Below are 15,208 nucleotides of genomic sequence, written 5' to 3' on the forward strand. Positions count from 1 at the left end.
AGACCTTAATTATTTTTTTGTGATGCAAAATATGTACACTTAATCCTAGAAGAAGGGAGGATCTATCTCTCGCAAGCGCTGCTAAGCGTGAGGTAACGTAGGCTTCTGTAGCTTTAAAAACAAGCCCAGATACAAAGTGCAGATAAGAAATGGGAGCTTTCTCGATTTAATACCATACACGCGTAAAATGCTTTATCACCTCTGAAAATGTACAACTTAATTTCAACTTCTGATCGCAAATACACTGTTCACGATTACGAACAGTCTCAGTAAGATCCGAGCCGAATCTAAAAAAACACCTTTTATATGAAACTACGTTTGATATCATTCAATTACAAAGACAGAATTGTTCTATGTTGCAAATCCTATCCACCTATATCCTATCGAAATCCAGCATGCAACCAATGTTATCCTATTCGAGAAGTCAAAAGAGTCGGCCTGCCAACGCCAGCTTTTGCGCTAAGCAAGTGTTCTTAATAGTACCTTCAGAATTACATTCATCGTTGAATGAGTGATTACATTTTCAGAAACCACAATAACAGTAGGAGCCAAAGCGAATGATCGCTTCATAAAGCTCTGATTGGCCCCAGGTGACCAAGTCAGGTCTGATTAGGTCGTTCATCAGATCTTTGAAAGTGTTTCGATGGATACTTAAATACTTACTGTCGTCCTGGTTACATGTGACACAAAATATGGTATTTAAACGGCCTCCGCAAGAGACCGATCGTTTGTGCTATACCTAAATAAAGGCGAAAATTTCCCGGTGTGCGGTAGTGACGTAGTATACAACACTTATGTTTCTTTTGATTTGCTGGCTCCACCAAGAAGTGACAAATTGCGAGCGTACATTTTGAAAATCTTGGCAAAACTACGGGTTTCAAGTACCTACGAACACATGAAGTGGACTCTCACAGATACACGTATATTTTTCCTATTCGTGAACTAATGTAAACATTTCGGTGGAGTCCCGCCTTAACATATGTAGTGAGTGAGTGCACAGAAAATCCCCGTCATACAAGTGTTTCTCCCCTGTAGTGAAACTATCCTACCCTATGCGCCTGCTGATGATGATGACTCATGTCATCATCCATCCAGCTATTTCCCAACTATGTTGGTGTTGGCTCCCACCCATATTTTGCTTGGAGTACCCATATTGCTTGGAGCGACTACCTATCTGATCTCTTCAATCCAGTCAATTACACAAGACGTTATCACAGACTTTCTGGTTTCTGATTAGTCGCAGCAAGTGCAGAAAATGTACAAATAACAGCTTTGTCAGACTCACAGCATGGATACATAGATTATAGCTGTTTCCTGTGAGAATTACTTGCGCACCATATGTAATAATTTTCTAAATTGACTGACTAAATCCAGAGATTTCCACAACGTCACAAACTTTACTTCTTTTGTTTAGATAAATGCTCACACTTCCACACACAACCTTGATCAATGAATCTATGCGACTGCTAAGTGCTAATCCTAATTATACTGTCACGTGAAAAAATGCAGTTAAGGGATAAGTAGTATTTTGACGATTCTATATTGCCCACGCAGACGAAGTTGCGGGCAACAGCTAGTCAGACATATGTCTGATACTTGTGTATGGTCGCGAAGCTGAAGGTAACATATAGAAGGTCTTGACACTCGTTCAAACAACTCGTTCAAACAACTCGTTCATAAGAATCCCATGTGCTAGAACTCTATCTTGACCAGAATAGTAAAACATAGGCGTACTGTCGAATTTTGAACCTTGGCCTCTTCGAAATCAGTTAAAATTATCTTAAGACTGAACATGTCTTACGATTACTTTCTTGGGCGATCTGCATTCTCTTTAGGTTTAAATATAGGATGTAACATTTACTTTAGTTTTTGAACTAAGTTTGAATGACCTTTTTTTTTTTTTTTTTGCGACGTAAAATCATCAAATGACCCCTCCCGCTGTGGGTTAGCAGCGGTGAGGGAGTGTCAGACTCTTACTGACTAAAATCGTCGTGTTCCGTCATAGGCCTTTTATGTACCAGGGCCGCGGTATCTCTTTCGAACAACCCGCAGCCCCGGCAGGCCTTGGCCCTGCTGGGCCCCGCTGGGGTCTTTGAGGAGCGCGTGGAACAACGCGCGCCGTCGACACGGGTCTGTCGTCTAGAAAGACAGAGGGACGATGAGCGACCCGAACTCACCGCCCACAGACCCACGCCTACGGTGGCCGGGAGTCATCTCGCGACACCCGGCGCCCATGGTGTCTACCTGGTCCAGCGCGGCGGCCGGGATGAGAGGTGCGAACTCTCTGGCGTTCCGCCTCCTCCTTCTCGAGCATGACCGCTTCGCAGAAGGAGGCGACGGCATCCCATTCCCTCTCGCCCCGGACCATGGCCTGAACCAGGGCCGGACGCGAGAGGTCGCCGCCGCCCAAAGCCTCGACGAGGACCCGGCGGTGCCCTTCCCATGCGGGGCACACCTGGACTGTGTGGTCCACCGTGTCCTCGGGGCTGTCCGCACAATGGTGACACCCGGGCGCCTCCTCACGACCGATGCGGTGCAGGTACCTCCCGAAACAACCGTGTCCGGTGAGGACCTGCGTCATGCGGTACGTGAGGGCGCCGTGACTCCTCCCGAGCCACTCCTCAAAGAGGGGACTTACCGCCACGATGGTGGCGTGCCCTAAGTTTGAATGACCTTGAAAAGGCTTCAGCGTAAACATCAACAAGGAAGCGTCATCGAACCTTCATACGAGTTGGTTGTGCTTGCGGCGGCGCATTGCGCAAGCGCGGCTGCGCGTGAGTATATAGCGCGGCGGCGAGCGCTCGGCAGCACAGACGCAGCAACAAGCAAGTCAACATGAAAGCCTTCGTGAGTAGAGTGTGTGGCGTGTGGTGCGCAGTGTGCGGTGCAGTGCTCAGCATGTAACTCTGTTCCAGATCGTCCTGTGCGCGCTGGTGGCGGTGGCGGCGAGCGCCGCGGTGCGCGAGAAGCGCGGCTACAGCAGCGGCTGGAGCGGCTCCCTGGGCGGCTACTCCGGCGGCCTGTCCGGCGGCTACTCCGGCGGCCTCTCCGGCGGCTACTCCGGTGGCTACTCCGCGCCCGCTGCCCAGGTGGTCGCCGTCAACAAGGTGGTGAACGTGCAGCGCGAGGTCATAGTGCCGCAGGTGGTCAACGTGCGCAAGATCGTCTCCGAGCCGCAGGTGGTCACCGTCAAGCAGGTCGTGCCCGTCTCCGGCGGGTACGGCGGCTCCCTCGGCGGCGGCTACTCCTCCGGCTCCATCGGCTACTCCTCGGGCTACTCCTCCGGCGGCTACTCCTCCGGCGGACACGGCGGCTCCGGCTGGTGGTGAACACTCTAGTCACCGACTCTCTAGTTAATGTACAAACTGTAAATAAAATATTTAATTTTATGCAAAATTTTCTTGAATACCTCCTGGCGTTGCCCATAATGCTCATCTCAGTCATGCCCGCAATGCTCACCCCAAACACATACGACAATAAACGAAAACGAACAAGATGACATATCTACAAAAACTCTTTGCAAAAGGTAAACGGATGTGAGCAAATTTCTTCAAGATAAAAAAGACAAAAAGTCATTAATTCAAAGTAGGCTGAAAATCAGCGCTTGTCAATGGTCAAATTTACAAAAAGCAGCTTCCAAAACGCCCGCCCTTCACCACTTCCTATATGTTTTTGCTGGGAAAAAGAAGAGGGGGAACAAACTCCCCAAAAAATATACAAAATATTACAAATATCCTACTATCCTATCCTACTAGTCTTACTAGTCCTACTAGTAGTATTATATGTAAATGTGAAAGTTTGTGAGAATGTACGGATGTAAGTATGTTTGTTCTTCTTTGACGCAAAAGCGAATGGACCCATTTGGTTGAAATTTAGATTGTACATAGGTGATACCCTGGATTAACACATAGGCTACTTTTTATCAACGCACCACGCGGGTGAAGCCGCGGGCGGAGAGTAGTCATTATTTATATAAAATTGAACACTTGAAATTCTTTGTATAATAGGAAGTAAAAGACAACTATTGAGAGGAAAAATGATAGGACATCTTATACGTCACGACGATTTTATCAAAAACATCGTGGAAGGGAAAGTCGAAGGAAAGAGGGGAAGGGCTCGTCCAAGGTACAGCTACATAAAGTAAATTGAAGAGAAGGTGAATGTTGTGACGTATAAGGAATTTCAGGAGTTGGCGCTAGATAGGCGTAAATGGAAGAAGCTGCACCGACAAGAGCTGGGTTCTTAAATTGAAGAACAAAATTCTTTATATTAAAAAACACAAGTAGGTAAAAATTTTATTATGTTTGGTAGCACACATCTTACCCATACCACCTTACTCAAGCAGATAAAAAAGTCCATTCAGTGAAGATAGAGTTATAGAGCGTGCCCACCGACATGTGCAACAGTTTTTGTAGTAATACATCTACAAAAAAAACAATGAAAATGGTGAACTAGGACCACAGTTTATTTTTTAATCAAAGGACAATGCCTAAAAACGTCCCCACCCACCAACAGACTTGAAAGTAGTGTCATTGGATGCGCCTCATTTAATAGATCATTTCTTATTATGGAGACACATTCCAAAAGTATGGTGTTTAGGAACTATAAGACAATTTAGTATCCTTAATAATCAATTAACTTAATGTTTGTTAACCAATTACTCGGAGTTGGGTTAACCGATTTTGATGTTTTTATTTTTATTTTAAAGAATCTATCTCAAAGTTAGTCTAATTTAATTTTCATCAAGATCTTTTAAGCAGTTTTTGAGTTATCATCAATTAAAATAATCGGTTTGAAGAGGCAATGTAGGATGTCGTAAGGACACCTTCACCACCACCAACAGACTTGAAACTAGTGTCATCGGAAGCGCCTCCTTTGATAGATCATGATTATCATAACGATTTACTCCAAATGTTTGGGGTTTTGGAAATATACAACATTTTATTATCCTTAATAATCACTTTACTTCAAGTTTGTTAACCAATTACTCGGAGTTGGGTGGACCGATTTCGAAATCTATTTTTTGTATGTACAGTCAGCACCAAAAGTCGATGAACAGAATCAATATGACAAAACACCTGTTCACAATAAAATGCCATAAGTTATAGTCGCAACTAGGAAACAAAATAGACTGTACACCAGAAACTTACAAAAGTCGTTAAACACGAGTATTTCAAAAGTATCTGTGCACTAGTATTCCTAAAGTCGCTGTACACCATCAATCCAAACATCGCTGAACATCATTGTATCAAAAGTCACTAAACAGCAGTAAATACAAAATTAAGTTAACAAAGTATATTTTTAATGTTGCCGTGTGTTAATGTACTTTTGACTCTTATGTTGTTCAGCTACTTTTGGGACAGTACTTGCTTGATCTTAATAATGTATGTTAACACGTTAGTATCTATTTCAATAATTTTAATAATTATTTTGGAAATACACTCTTTTGCAAAAAAAGCGGGCACCTATGCGAATCTTAGTTTTAAGGACTTTACGTGTATTTCAAAGGGTTTTAATGCAGTGGCGTAGCGTGGGTATCTGCCGCCCGGGGCAGTTGTCGATTTTGCCGCCCCTTCCAGCGTATTTTTTTTAACAAGTGTTACTGGCCGTTTGTCATTTTTAACCGACTTCAAAAAAGGGGTAGTTTTTTTCCCGCTGTGGGTTAGCAGCGATGAGGGAGTGTCAGACTCTTACTGACTAAAAACCGTCGTGTTCCGTCGAAGGCCTTTTATGTTCCAGAGACGCGGTAACTTTTTCAAACAACCCGCAGCCCTGGCAGAAGGGGGAGGTTCTCAAGTAGACTTTTCTTTTATATCTTTGTTACTTGATTTCTTGAAGGTTTTAAAATTCTTTTAGGTACGCAGGCTAGTGAAGTAGGTGCCTATAAGTATATATGAAATTGAAATAATTAAAAAAGCGGGGCTACTTTAAACTGTTTAACAAATTAATTTAAATTACGGGACTAACCGGGTTTACCTAAATTAGCACTCTGCTAAACGCATGTCGGCAGTTGTGTAGGTAAGCAAATGCAAATAAAGAAAAACTTGCCTATGTAGTTTCCAAATGCGCGAGCGAAGCGAGCGCGAAATTTTTATCGGACTTAAACCAAATATTACGTAAAATTTAGCCCAAACGTACTTTACTTTTTGTTTGTTGATAGATTTAAAAATAAGGGCATAGCGTTTTTGAATACGCGAGCGAAGCGAGCGCGAAATTTTTATCGGACTTAAAAAAACATTACGTAAAATTTTGCCCAAACGTACTTAACGTTTTGTTTGTTGACAAATGCAATAACAAGAGCCATAATATAGTTTCCGAATACGCGAGCGAAGCGAGCGCGAAATTTTTATCGGACTTTAACCAAATATTACGTAAAATTTAGCCCAAACATACTTAACATACTTAACTTTTTTTAGTTTTTGACAAATGCAAAATCAAGCGCATACAGTTTCTGAATACGCGAGCGAAGCGAGCGCGAAAATTTAATTATTTTTTATTTAAGACTAGTTGCGAACAATTTTTTTTAAACTGGGTAAATTTTGCCGCCCCCTAAAAGCTGCCGCCCGGGGAATTTGCCCCCCCTGCCCCCCCCACGCTACGCCACTGTTTTAATGATTGTAGTATGTTTCTAGCATCAAAAGGGTTAGCCAAGCATGCGTGAGAGTGTATTCTAAATTTGAATTTTGTACAATTGCTAAGAAATTGGTTAAACCTTGTTTGACCTTGTGATTTTCAGAAAACTGATAATGCAGTCTTAATTAATGTACCTTTTTTTTAGATCAAAACATTTTTGAAAAACTATGCGTATTTGATAAAATTTTCACCTGCTCTAAATGGGCTATACTGATGATTGATGGCAATGTTAAGAGTTTCGGTATTTTAGTGTAAAGCGTTCTTCTGTTTAGATATTATACCCACGTGTTTTAAAATATCGCTTTTTCATAATTAAACACTATTTAGAGGAGTATCAGTACATTGGGCTGCGACAAAACCAATTTAGGAACTATAAGACAATTAGTATTCTTAATAATCAAGTAACTTCAAGTAATTGTTAACCAATTACTCGGAGTTGGGTGGACCGATTTTGAAATCTATTTTTTGTATGTACCTCTAGAGAAACTATCTCAAAGCTAGTCCGATTTTATTTTAATCAAGATCTTTGAAGCAGTTTTTGAGTTATCATCTGTTAAAATAATCGGTTTGAAGAGGCAATGTAGGATATCGTAAGGATACCTTCATCACCTCCAACAGAGCTGAACCTGGTGTCATCAGAAGCGCCTCATTTGATAGATCATTTCTTACTATGGTGACGTACTCCGAATGTATGGGCATTAGGAACTATAAGACATTTCATTCCATACATAGTCGAATCCCCTCTAGTTTTTCACCGACTACCTACCTAGATTGGAGTAGACATTAGGCTGATTATTTATTTTTTTACATTACCGAAGATTACTTCAAGGATGGTGTTATACAACTTGAATCGAGAACTGACCAGCAGTTTTTGATTTGTTTCTTTGACTTTTGATTTCTTTAATAATTATCAGATGCTTCTATTGTTATACAATTGTCATTTTGCGCATAATATGGACTTTTATTTTCGAAATTTATTCTTTAATTCTTTATTGTGCATTTGTAAGAAGTCACCTTGAGTATGCATCACAAATTTGGAACCCACGCTATGACAAATATATTGATCGCTTAGAGAGCATTCAGAAACGTTTTATAAGATTTTTATGTTATCGGCTCAATATACCATACAGGTCAGAGAATTATATAAATCAATGCAAAAAATTCCACCTTCAGTCACTTGTAAACCGACGCCGTTTAGCCGACTGTTCATTTCTACTCAAACTGCTGTCAAATGAAATTGACTGCCCTAATTTATTGCAAAAACTTAATTTCGCAGTTCCTCAAAAATCTGTTCGGTTTAACCCACCTATATCAGTCCCATTGTCATCTTCGAACTATAGGCAGAATACATATATGTTGCGAGCGAGCAAGGATTTTAACAAATTGTGTAAAGAGTACTCTTTTGACCCATTCAATACCAGGAGTGCTGTGGTTCGTAGGCAACTAAATCACGATTTTTTCAAAATTTAACCTTGTATTATGTAACTATGATTTTAATACCTCATAGACCAGCTGATTACCTAGCTTTAAGCGTGTTATTCCATTATTATCCGTGAAAACCTATAATTGGCTTTCTGTTTCTATATTTATGTTTACAACATTGTCTTGTATAGCCGTTGGTTTTCCAATAAGTAAATAAGTAAATAAGAAATGCTTCGGCATAAAACTCAACTGACAGAGACGCGGCCATTTTTCGTTTTTTAAAGTTATAGCGTGTGGCTGTATGTCGCGCAAGTAGTTTGCCGCCCTGTTAGTTACACGCGCCGCAAGAGGGCGCGTGGAAGGGGACGCGACATCGCGCAGCCGCTCACGCCGACAGTGAGCAAGAAGCGTGTGCCGCGAGTGCGCGTCGGATGCGCCTCGCTTGAGTCTCGTCATGTAGTTGAATACGCTCGCCCCATTGTTTCAACTCAGGGTTTAGTTCATTAGTTAGTTTTGTAACATTCGTGGTTGTTGTCCAACTGTACTGTTTCGTTTGTATTACCGTGTTTTCTTTGCAATAAACTTAAACTCAAACAGTATCCAGTGGTTTCCATTCGTTAAATAGCCTAGTTTAGTGACGCCCGTAGTGTGTAGGGCTCCGCTAGGGCTATAAAGTTATAATATTTTTTACTATTTGTTTACCACTTGCCCATCCTTTATCCTAATTATATTGGAATTAGCTTCCAGCCCAACAGGATGCCTCCTAATATCAATGTTTTAAGAGAGCGATTGTCAGTTCGGTAGCTTAACTTGGGCCGCTTAACCATTCAGCTATTCCTTATCCATGTGTTCTTTTTACACGCTTTTTATTAGCTTCACCTGTATGTTTGTAGGTTTGTAACCGACTTCTTTGGGCGCGATTTTGACCCACTTTAAACGGCCAGATTTCGTTCAAACTTTGTAGATTTATTTAGATGTAACGTTAAATAATTAATGTCAATATTTATGATTTTTACTTAAGAGAAAAGTTCTGTTTTTTTTTGGATATCTACATTTCTGAGTTCATATAAAATATGGGTTTGTTTTAAAATATTTTATTTATTTATTTCAATAAGTAAGTTTTGGTCGTAACTAAACTATTAACCAAGTATCAAACTGGGTTAGGTTTACCACAGTTTTTCCCGTATGCTCAAAAAATTATTAGTCAGTTCTGGATGAAACTTTAATGGGACACACTTGAGGTAGCTTCTGTCCAACAAAAAATGATAATCAGAATCGGCTTAGTCTTGAGTAATTGATTTATACACCTACTAACCTAACCTAACGTTACGTTGATTGTGGATACTAAAATGTAACCCCAAACATTTAGAGTATGTCGTCATAGTAAAAAAATATCTATCAGATAAGGCGACTCTGATGACACTAGGTTCAACTCTGTTGGAGTCAGTAAAGGTCCATACAAAATCATTAAACCAATTATCATTCGAACCGGTGATAACTCAAAAGTTGCTAAAAAGATCCCGTTGAAAATTATATCGGACTAACGTTGAGACACGTTCTTTGCATTGAAACAAAAATAATCAAAATCGGTCCACGCAACTCCGAGTAATTGGTTAACAAACTTGAAGTTAATTATTAAGGATACTAAAATGTCGTGTATTTCCAACCAAAACCCCATACATTTGGAGTAAATCGTTTTCATAATCATGATCTATCGAAGGATGCGCTTCCGATGACACTAGTTTCAAGTCTGTTGGTGGGTGGGGTCAGGGTCCATACAAAATCCGGCATTGTCCTTTAGGACTATTCACTAGCTGCCTAAAATTGTATTTCTCTACCAGACCTGGGGACTATAGAGTCCCGGATTTTTGGGAGGCGAACGTGGGGCCGAAGCCAACACGCTGAAGGGCTTTTGAGACAACTTTAATGAAATAGTGACACAAAACCGACGATTATCCCTGTATACACTATAGAAATGTACCCAAGGACAATCCCCGGTTCTGTGCTAAACTATTGCTAACTATGGATGAAAACTACTTGGGCTATTGTAATGGGATGCTAGTGGATTAAGAATGGGGAAACTACGGGAACTATGGCACCTGCCGATAACAATGTATTAAATACACGTAAAAATGGCAGGTGGAGACTCGCCAACTCACTTACTAGGCCCCCGGGAATCAGTCACTGAATAGCAACAAGAGGGCAACAGGGACATGAGCGGCTGAAGGGTGAAGATACCTCGGCGGACTTTAAACGCAGATCACGCGCTCCCTGTGGGTCCAGCATCACCGGCCCACTCGCCACTTACCACGAGGCACCTACCCTCCGAGCGGGCTGCTAACCCTACTCTAGTGACTCCACTCTGACCGGCCGATGAAGGCAAGCCAAGAGGCGGGAGACCTATCCCCCGTCATGCTTCACTCCAGCGAGCCGGAGATGGGGGACAGTATACTCTCCCTGGAGCACTCGGATATATAGCCCCGCGGGGTCGCTACTCCCCGTCATCCGCCTCAGATGCCCTTTTATTATTTAGAGTATCACACTGCAAACTTTTAGACGGAAGATATTTTTTTGGGCTTATAAATCAGTATGAAGTTGAATGGATCAGGTATTTAGCCGGTATCAGACCGACTGAAAACTTTGACTGGAATCACTAATTTCATTTAAAAAAAAAAATTAAAAAAAAATTACAACCACCGGATCAACTGTCGGCCGACTTTTTAGTCTGCAGTGTGCCCTATTACATATTTCATACACTTTCCATTTATTTCTGGCATTAAGGTCCATATCAGTATAAACAGTACCTAGCAAAAGGCTAGATTTTGCACCCAGGTTACAGGAAGTGCTTATATATATTTTTTAATTTTTGTTTAACCATGACCCAAAATATGCCGCCACGATGCGTTCGCCGGAGGTCACAGTGAGCCGCAAACTAGTGCATCTCACACGCGTGTACGCAAAGTCAAGTTGAACTGTTACTCAATGTTAATGTATGCACATGTTATGTATCGACAGCAAATGCTACATTATTTATACTATCATCACACAAGCATTTTACGCAATTTTCAATGTTTTCTCGCGGTCGCAATTAATTACCTATTCCAATACCTAGATTAATTTTATTTTCTATGTCTGTCTTCTAGCTACATATCTCAATTATCTTATGCTTTCAGGTGTCACGCCGAAACAAATGTAAATATTTGTTCGTAATATCAGACATATGTCTGATACTTGTGTATGGTCGCGAAGATGAAGTTAACACATAGGTCTTGACACTCGTTCAAACAACTCGTTCATATTACCTATATATATGTAATGTACCGGGAGTGATCCCAGGCTTACGCAGGGATCCCAATACCAGAGGACATCCAAAGCAATAATTACCTTATTAATTTGATGACCTTTATTTACATAGTTATATACATAGATATTTACAACACAAAAAAATACACTATATCTAAAAGGCGTCAAAAAATTCATCCCCATCGCTGTCAACTGGGAGCGTACCCAAGAGGCTGGCAGCATTACCTCGTTGGATGGCCATGCTGATCCTTTGTCCGAGGTAATAGCCAGCCTTTTGGTCACGAGAAGCGTCAACCAGCCGCCTAGACAGATCTTTAAATAGGGTGTGCGCATTCGGACCCCACGACCCGAGGGTTTCAACCCCAAACGGTTCGAAAATATAGTTGCCGACAAGGCCACTATATTTCCGCCGCTGGAGGTTCTCCGTGGCCGCAGCGGCAGCAGCAGCACAGCACGCAGAACTTGGAAGATGGGATGGCACAAGAGTATCGACGCAGGTTGCGTCCCATACTAAAGGCCTACCCATCTTCCAAGGGAATAAAGACATGCCGTCTGGTCTCTTACCGTCGTCGCGCGCCAAGCCGTTTGGTTCCAGTACAGCTGGCACCCCGACGGCAACAAGAGCCCGACGTATAATGTCGTTGATATTTGCGTGCCGCGCAATACGGCCCGCACTACGGCTGCACGATAGGCCGTGGTGCCCGAGGCTGGTGACAGCCTCACCACAGTGGCAGCGATGAGGGGAGCAGCACGGTGCTTATTGCTATTATTCAATTATTTTTTTTAATTCAATATTGCTTATTTGGTGATTATTGCTATTATTCAATTATTTTTTTTAATTCAATATTTTTAATTAATTAGGTAAGATTTGATTTGCACGATATTCAATTGAAAGTCTGGAAAAATTGGTCCGTGACGCCCGCACAGCCCAGTATGACGGCGTGACGGGGGATGTTGGTAGCGGGGCGTACACGAGTCCTATCACGAATTTCATTATTTTGAAATTTTTCTTACACTTCTGATAAATTGCCGTTGACCTAAAATAATGAAAGCCTAGAAACATATTCCAATTAATTATCTTTGTAGTGGTAAGGCCACTTAGGTACAATACCAAAACGGCCATAGCTTTTGATAACACACATATTTTTAATTTCATATTTCACACCATAGCTCTCGGTACTTTTGATGTATCCCACCGCTATACTGCGAAAAAGCATCTTGAGATACGAACGATGAAGTAATCTTGGAAAAATCCTGTATACTGGAATTTTGTTTTATCTGGAATAACAAAACGTAAATACTGTCGAATTTTGAACCTTGGCCTTTTCAAAATCAGTTAAAATTATCTTAAGACCGAACATGTCTTACGATTATTTTCCTGGGCGATCATCATTCGCTTTAAGTTTAAATATAAGATGTAACATTTGCTTTAGTTTATTGAACTAATTTTGAATGACCTTGAAAAAGGCTTCAGCGTAAACATCAACAAGGAAGTGTCATCGAACCTTCATACGAGTTGGTTGTGCTTGCGGCGGCGCATTGCGCAAGCGCGGCTGCGCGCGAGTATATAGCGCGGCGGCGAGCGCTCGGCAGCACAGACGCAGCAACAAGCAAGTCAACATGAAAGCCTTCGTGAGTAGAGTGTGTGGCGTGTGGTGCGCAGTGTGCGGTGCAGTGCTCAGCATGTAACTCTGTTCCAGATCGTCCTGTGCACGCTGGTGGCGGTGGCGGCGAGCGCCGCGGTGCGCGAGAAGCGCGGCTACAGCAGCGGCTGGAGCGGCTCCCTGGGCGGCTACTCCGGCGGCCTGTCCGGCGGCTACTCCGGCGGCCTCTCCGGCGGCCTCTCCGGCGGCTACTCCGGTGGCTACTCCGCGCCCGCTGCCCAGGTGGTCGCCGTCAACAAGGTGGTGAACGTGCAGCGCGAGGTCATCGTGCCGCAGGTGGTCAACGTGCGCAAGATCGTCTCCAAGCCGCAGGTGGTCACCGTCAAGCAGGTCGTGCCCGTCTCCGGCGGGTACGGCGGCTCCCTCGGCGGCGGCTACTCCTCCGGCTCCATCGGCTACTCCTCGGGCTACTCCTCCGGCGGCTACTCCTCCGGCGGACACGGCGGCTCCGGCTGGTGGTGAACACTCTAGTCACAGACAACCTGAAATGTTATTTATTAAACAAAATTGTTTACAAACACCAACTATAGCAAGTTATTTCTCGAAGTACCGAGCACCTGACTTCAGTTAACCTCTTAGGCAACTTCATGGATCTTTTTACATTAACTAGAATCGTAAACTTCAACACAAAAAGCTCATACAAGATTGTTTGCTCTTGATAATCAAAGAACTACTTCTAATAAGAACTAATTCTAATAAGTGATCACATTGGATAGTTTGGACTAAGACTGTGAGAGATCAGTTCAACCACTTTCAAAATAATAGTAACAAGTTTTATGCTTATATAATGAGAGCTCTAATCGTTTTACGGAGTTTTTTCAGTACATTAATCAATGAGCTTGATTCAAAGTTGTGTAAAACATAATTACATTCAAGTGCGGTAGGTATTGAGTTCATCACTAATAGACAGTTGAGATGTCTGATGAAGGTAGGTCTGCGGCCTACATGGGCGTAGCCACACTGGGGCAAGCTGGGGCACTTGCCCCACCCTGGGCCCTGGCTCTGAGCTATAAGGTGTCTAATTAAACAATGTTTTTTTTACTAACTCTAACTAACAACATCAACAATCATAAGTACAATCCGTAAGTTATTGCACAAAAAATTGTCGACTTTGAAAAGAGCGCGATCAAAACAAAATGCACGCTCGAGTTCCCGAACGTGCGCGGTGCGCGCGTCATTTGAAAGCGAGCCGTATTCCCTAAAAGAATAGGTGCTATGTGGCGTAGCGAGCCGAGCCGTCCATCTAATCCAGAAAATAATGCATTGAAGGAGATGGAACTGGTAGATGTGATCAAAATTACGGAAATGCAATTTTATCCTAGTGTAAAAACCGCGCTCGCTATTTTGTGTCGCATGTACGACCTGTACAATAGAACAATCGTTTAGCACAGTGGTTCTTAACCGCTGGTCCGCGGACCACTGGTGGTCCCTGGAGGCATTCCGAGTGGTCCGCGAAGCTTAGCTGCGCGACGTTGCTATACGTTAGGTATCTAACTTTATTTTTATCGACTTATCTATGGAGGGGGTTTTCGTATGGACGTAAATCGGGTGTGTCGTACCTAGTCCCCCCATTCATGAAAATGTATATTTGGGCGACATTTTACGTAGTTTTTGGTTTTAAGTCATAAAAAATAATTAAAATTTCGCGCTCGCTTCGCTCGCGTATTCAGAAACTATATTATTTTTGTATTTGTCAAGAAACAAAAAGTTAAGTACGTTTGGGCTAAATTTTACGTAAATAAAAATTTCGCGCTCGCTTCTGCTCGCGTATTCAGAAACTATATGCCCTTATTTTTGCATTGGTCAACAAACAAAAAGTTAAGTACGTTTGGGCTAAATTTTACGTAATATTTGGTTTAAGTCCGATAAAAATTTCGCGCTCGCTTCGCTCGCGTATTCAGGAACTATATGCCCTTATTTTTGCATTTGTCAACAAACAAAAAGTTAAGTACGTTTGCGCTAAATTTTACGTAATATTTGATTTAAGTCCGATAAAAATTTCGCGCTCGCTGCGCTCGCGTATTCAGAAACTACATGCCCTCTTATTAAGAGATTAACAAGTTTGAGATTAACGGCTCAAGATACAAAAAATCGGAGGGCCCTCGTCCTCCCCCGGGGGATAGGTTGACTGCTGTCCTACCCTGAGCCCAAAGCTGGCTACGCCCATGGCGGCCTACACTGGGCTG

The 15,208-nt window shown here is 42.4% G+C and overlaps 2 protein-coding genes across 2 annotated transcripts; both read left to right on the plus strand.

Moving 5' to 3' along the window:
* Positions 1-2,797: 2,797 nt before the first annotated feature.
* On the plus strand, positions 2,798-3,358 carry LOC124636420 (shematrin-like protein 3). The gene is made up of 2 exons (XM_047172507.1): positions 2,798-2,847; positions 2,916-3,358. The coding sequence occupies exons 1-2, from the start codon at positions 2,836-2,838 to the stop codon at positions 3,327-3,329; spliced, it is 426 nt and encodes a 141-aa protein (XP_047028463.1). The 5' UTR covers positions 2,798-2,835; the 3' UTR covers positions 3,330-3,358.
* Positions 3,359-12,948: 9,590 nt separating this feature from the next.
* LOC124636421 (glycine-rich RNA-binding protein 8-like) lies at positions 12,949-13,546 on the plus strand. Its single transcript, XM_047172509.1, has 2 exons — positions 12,949-12,990; positions 13,059-13,546. The coding sequence occupies exons 1-2, from the start codon at positions 12,979-12,981 to the stop codon at positions 13,482-13,484; spliced, it is 438 nt and encodes a 145-aa protein (XP_047028465.1). The 5' UTR covers positions 12,949-12,978; the 3' UTR covers positions 13,485-13,546.
* Positions 13,547-15,208: the final 1,662 nt, after the last annotated feature.

This window comes from Helicoverpa zea, chromosome 14 (assembly GCF_022581195.2).
Source record: "Helicoverpa zea isolate HzStark_Cry1AcR chromosome 14, ilHelZeax1.1, whole genome shotgun sequence".
Lineage (NCBI taxonomy): Eukaryota > Metazoa > Arthropoda > Insecta > Lepidoptera > Noctuidae > Helicoverpa > Helicoverpa zea.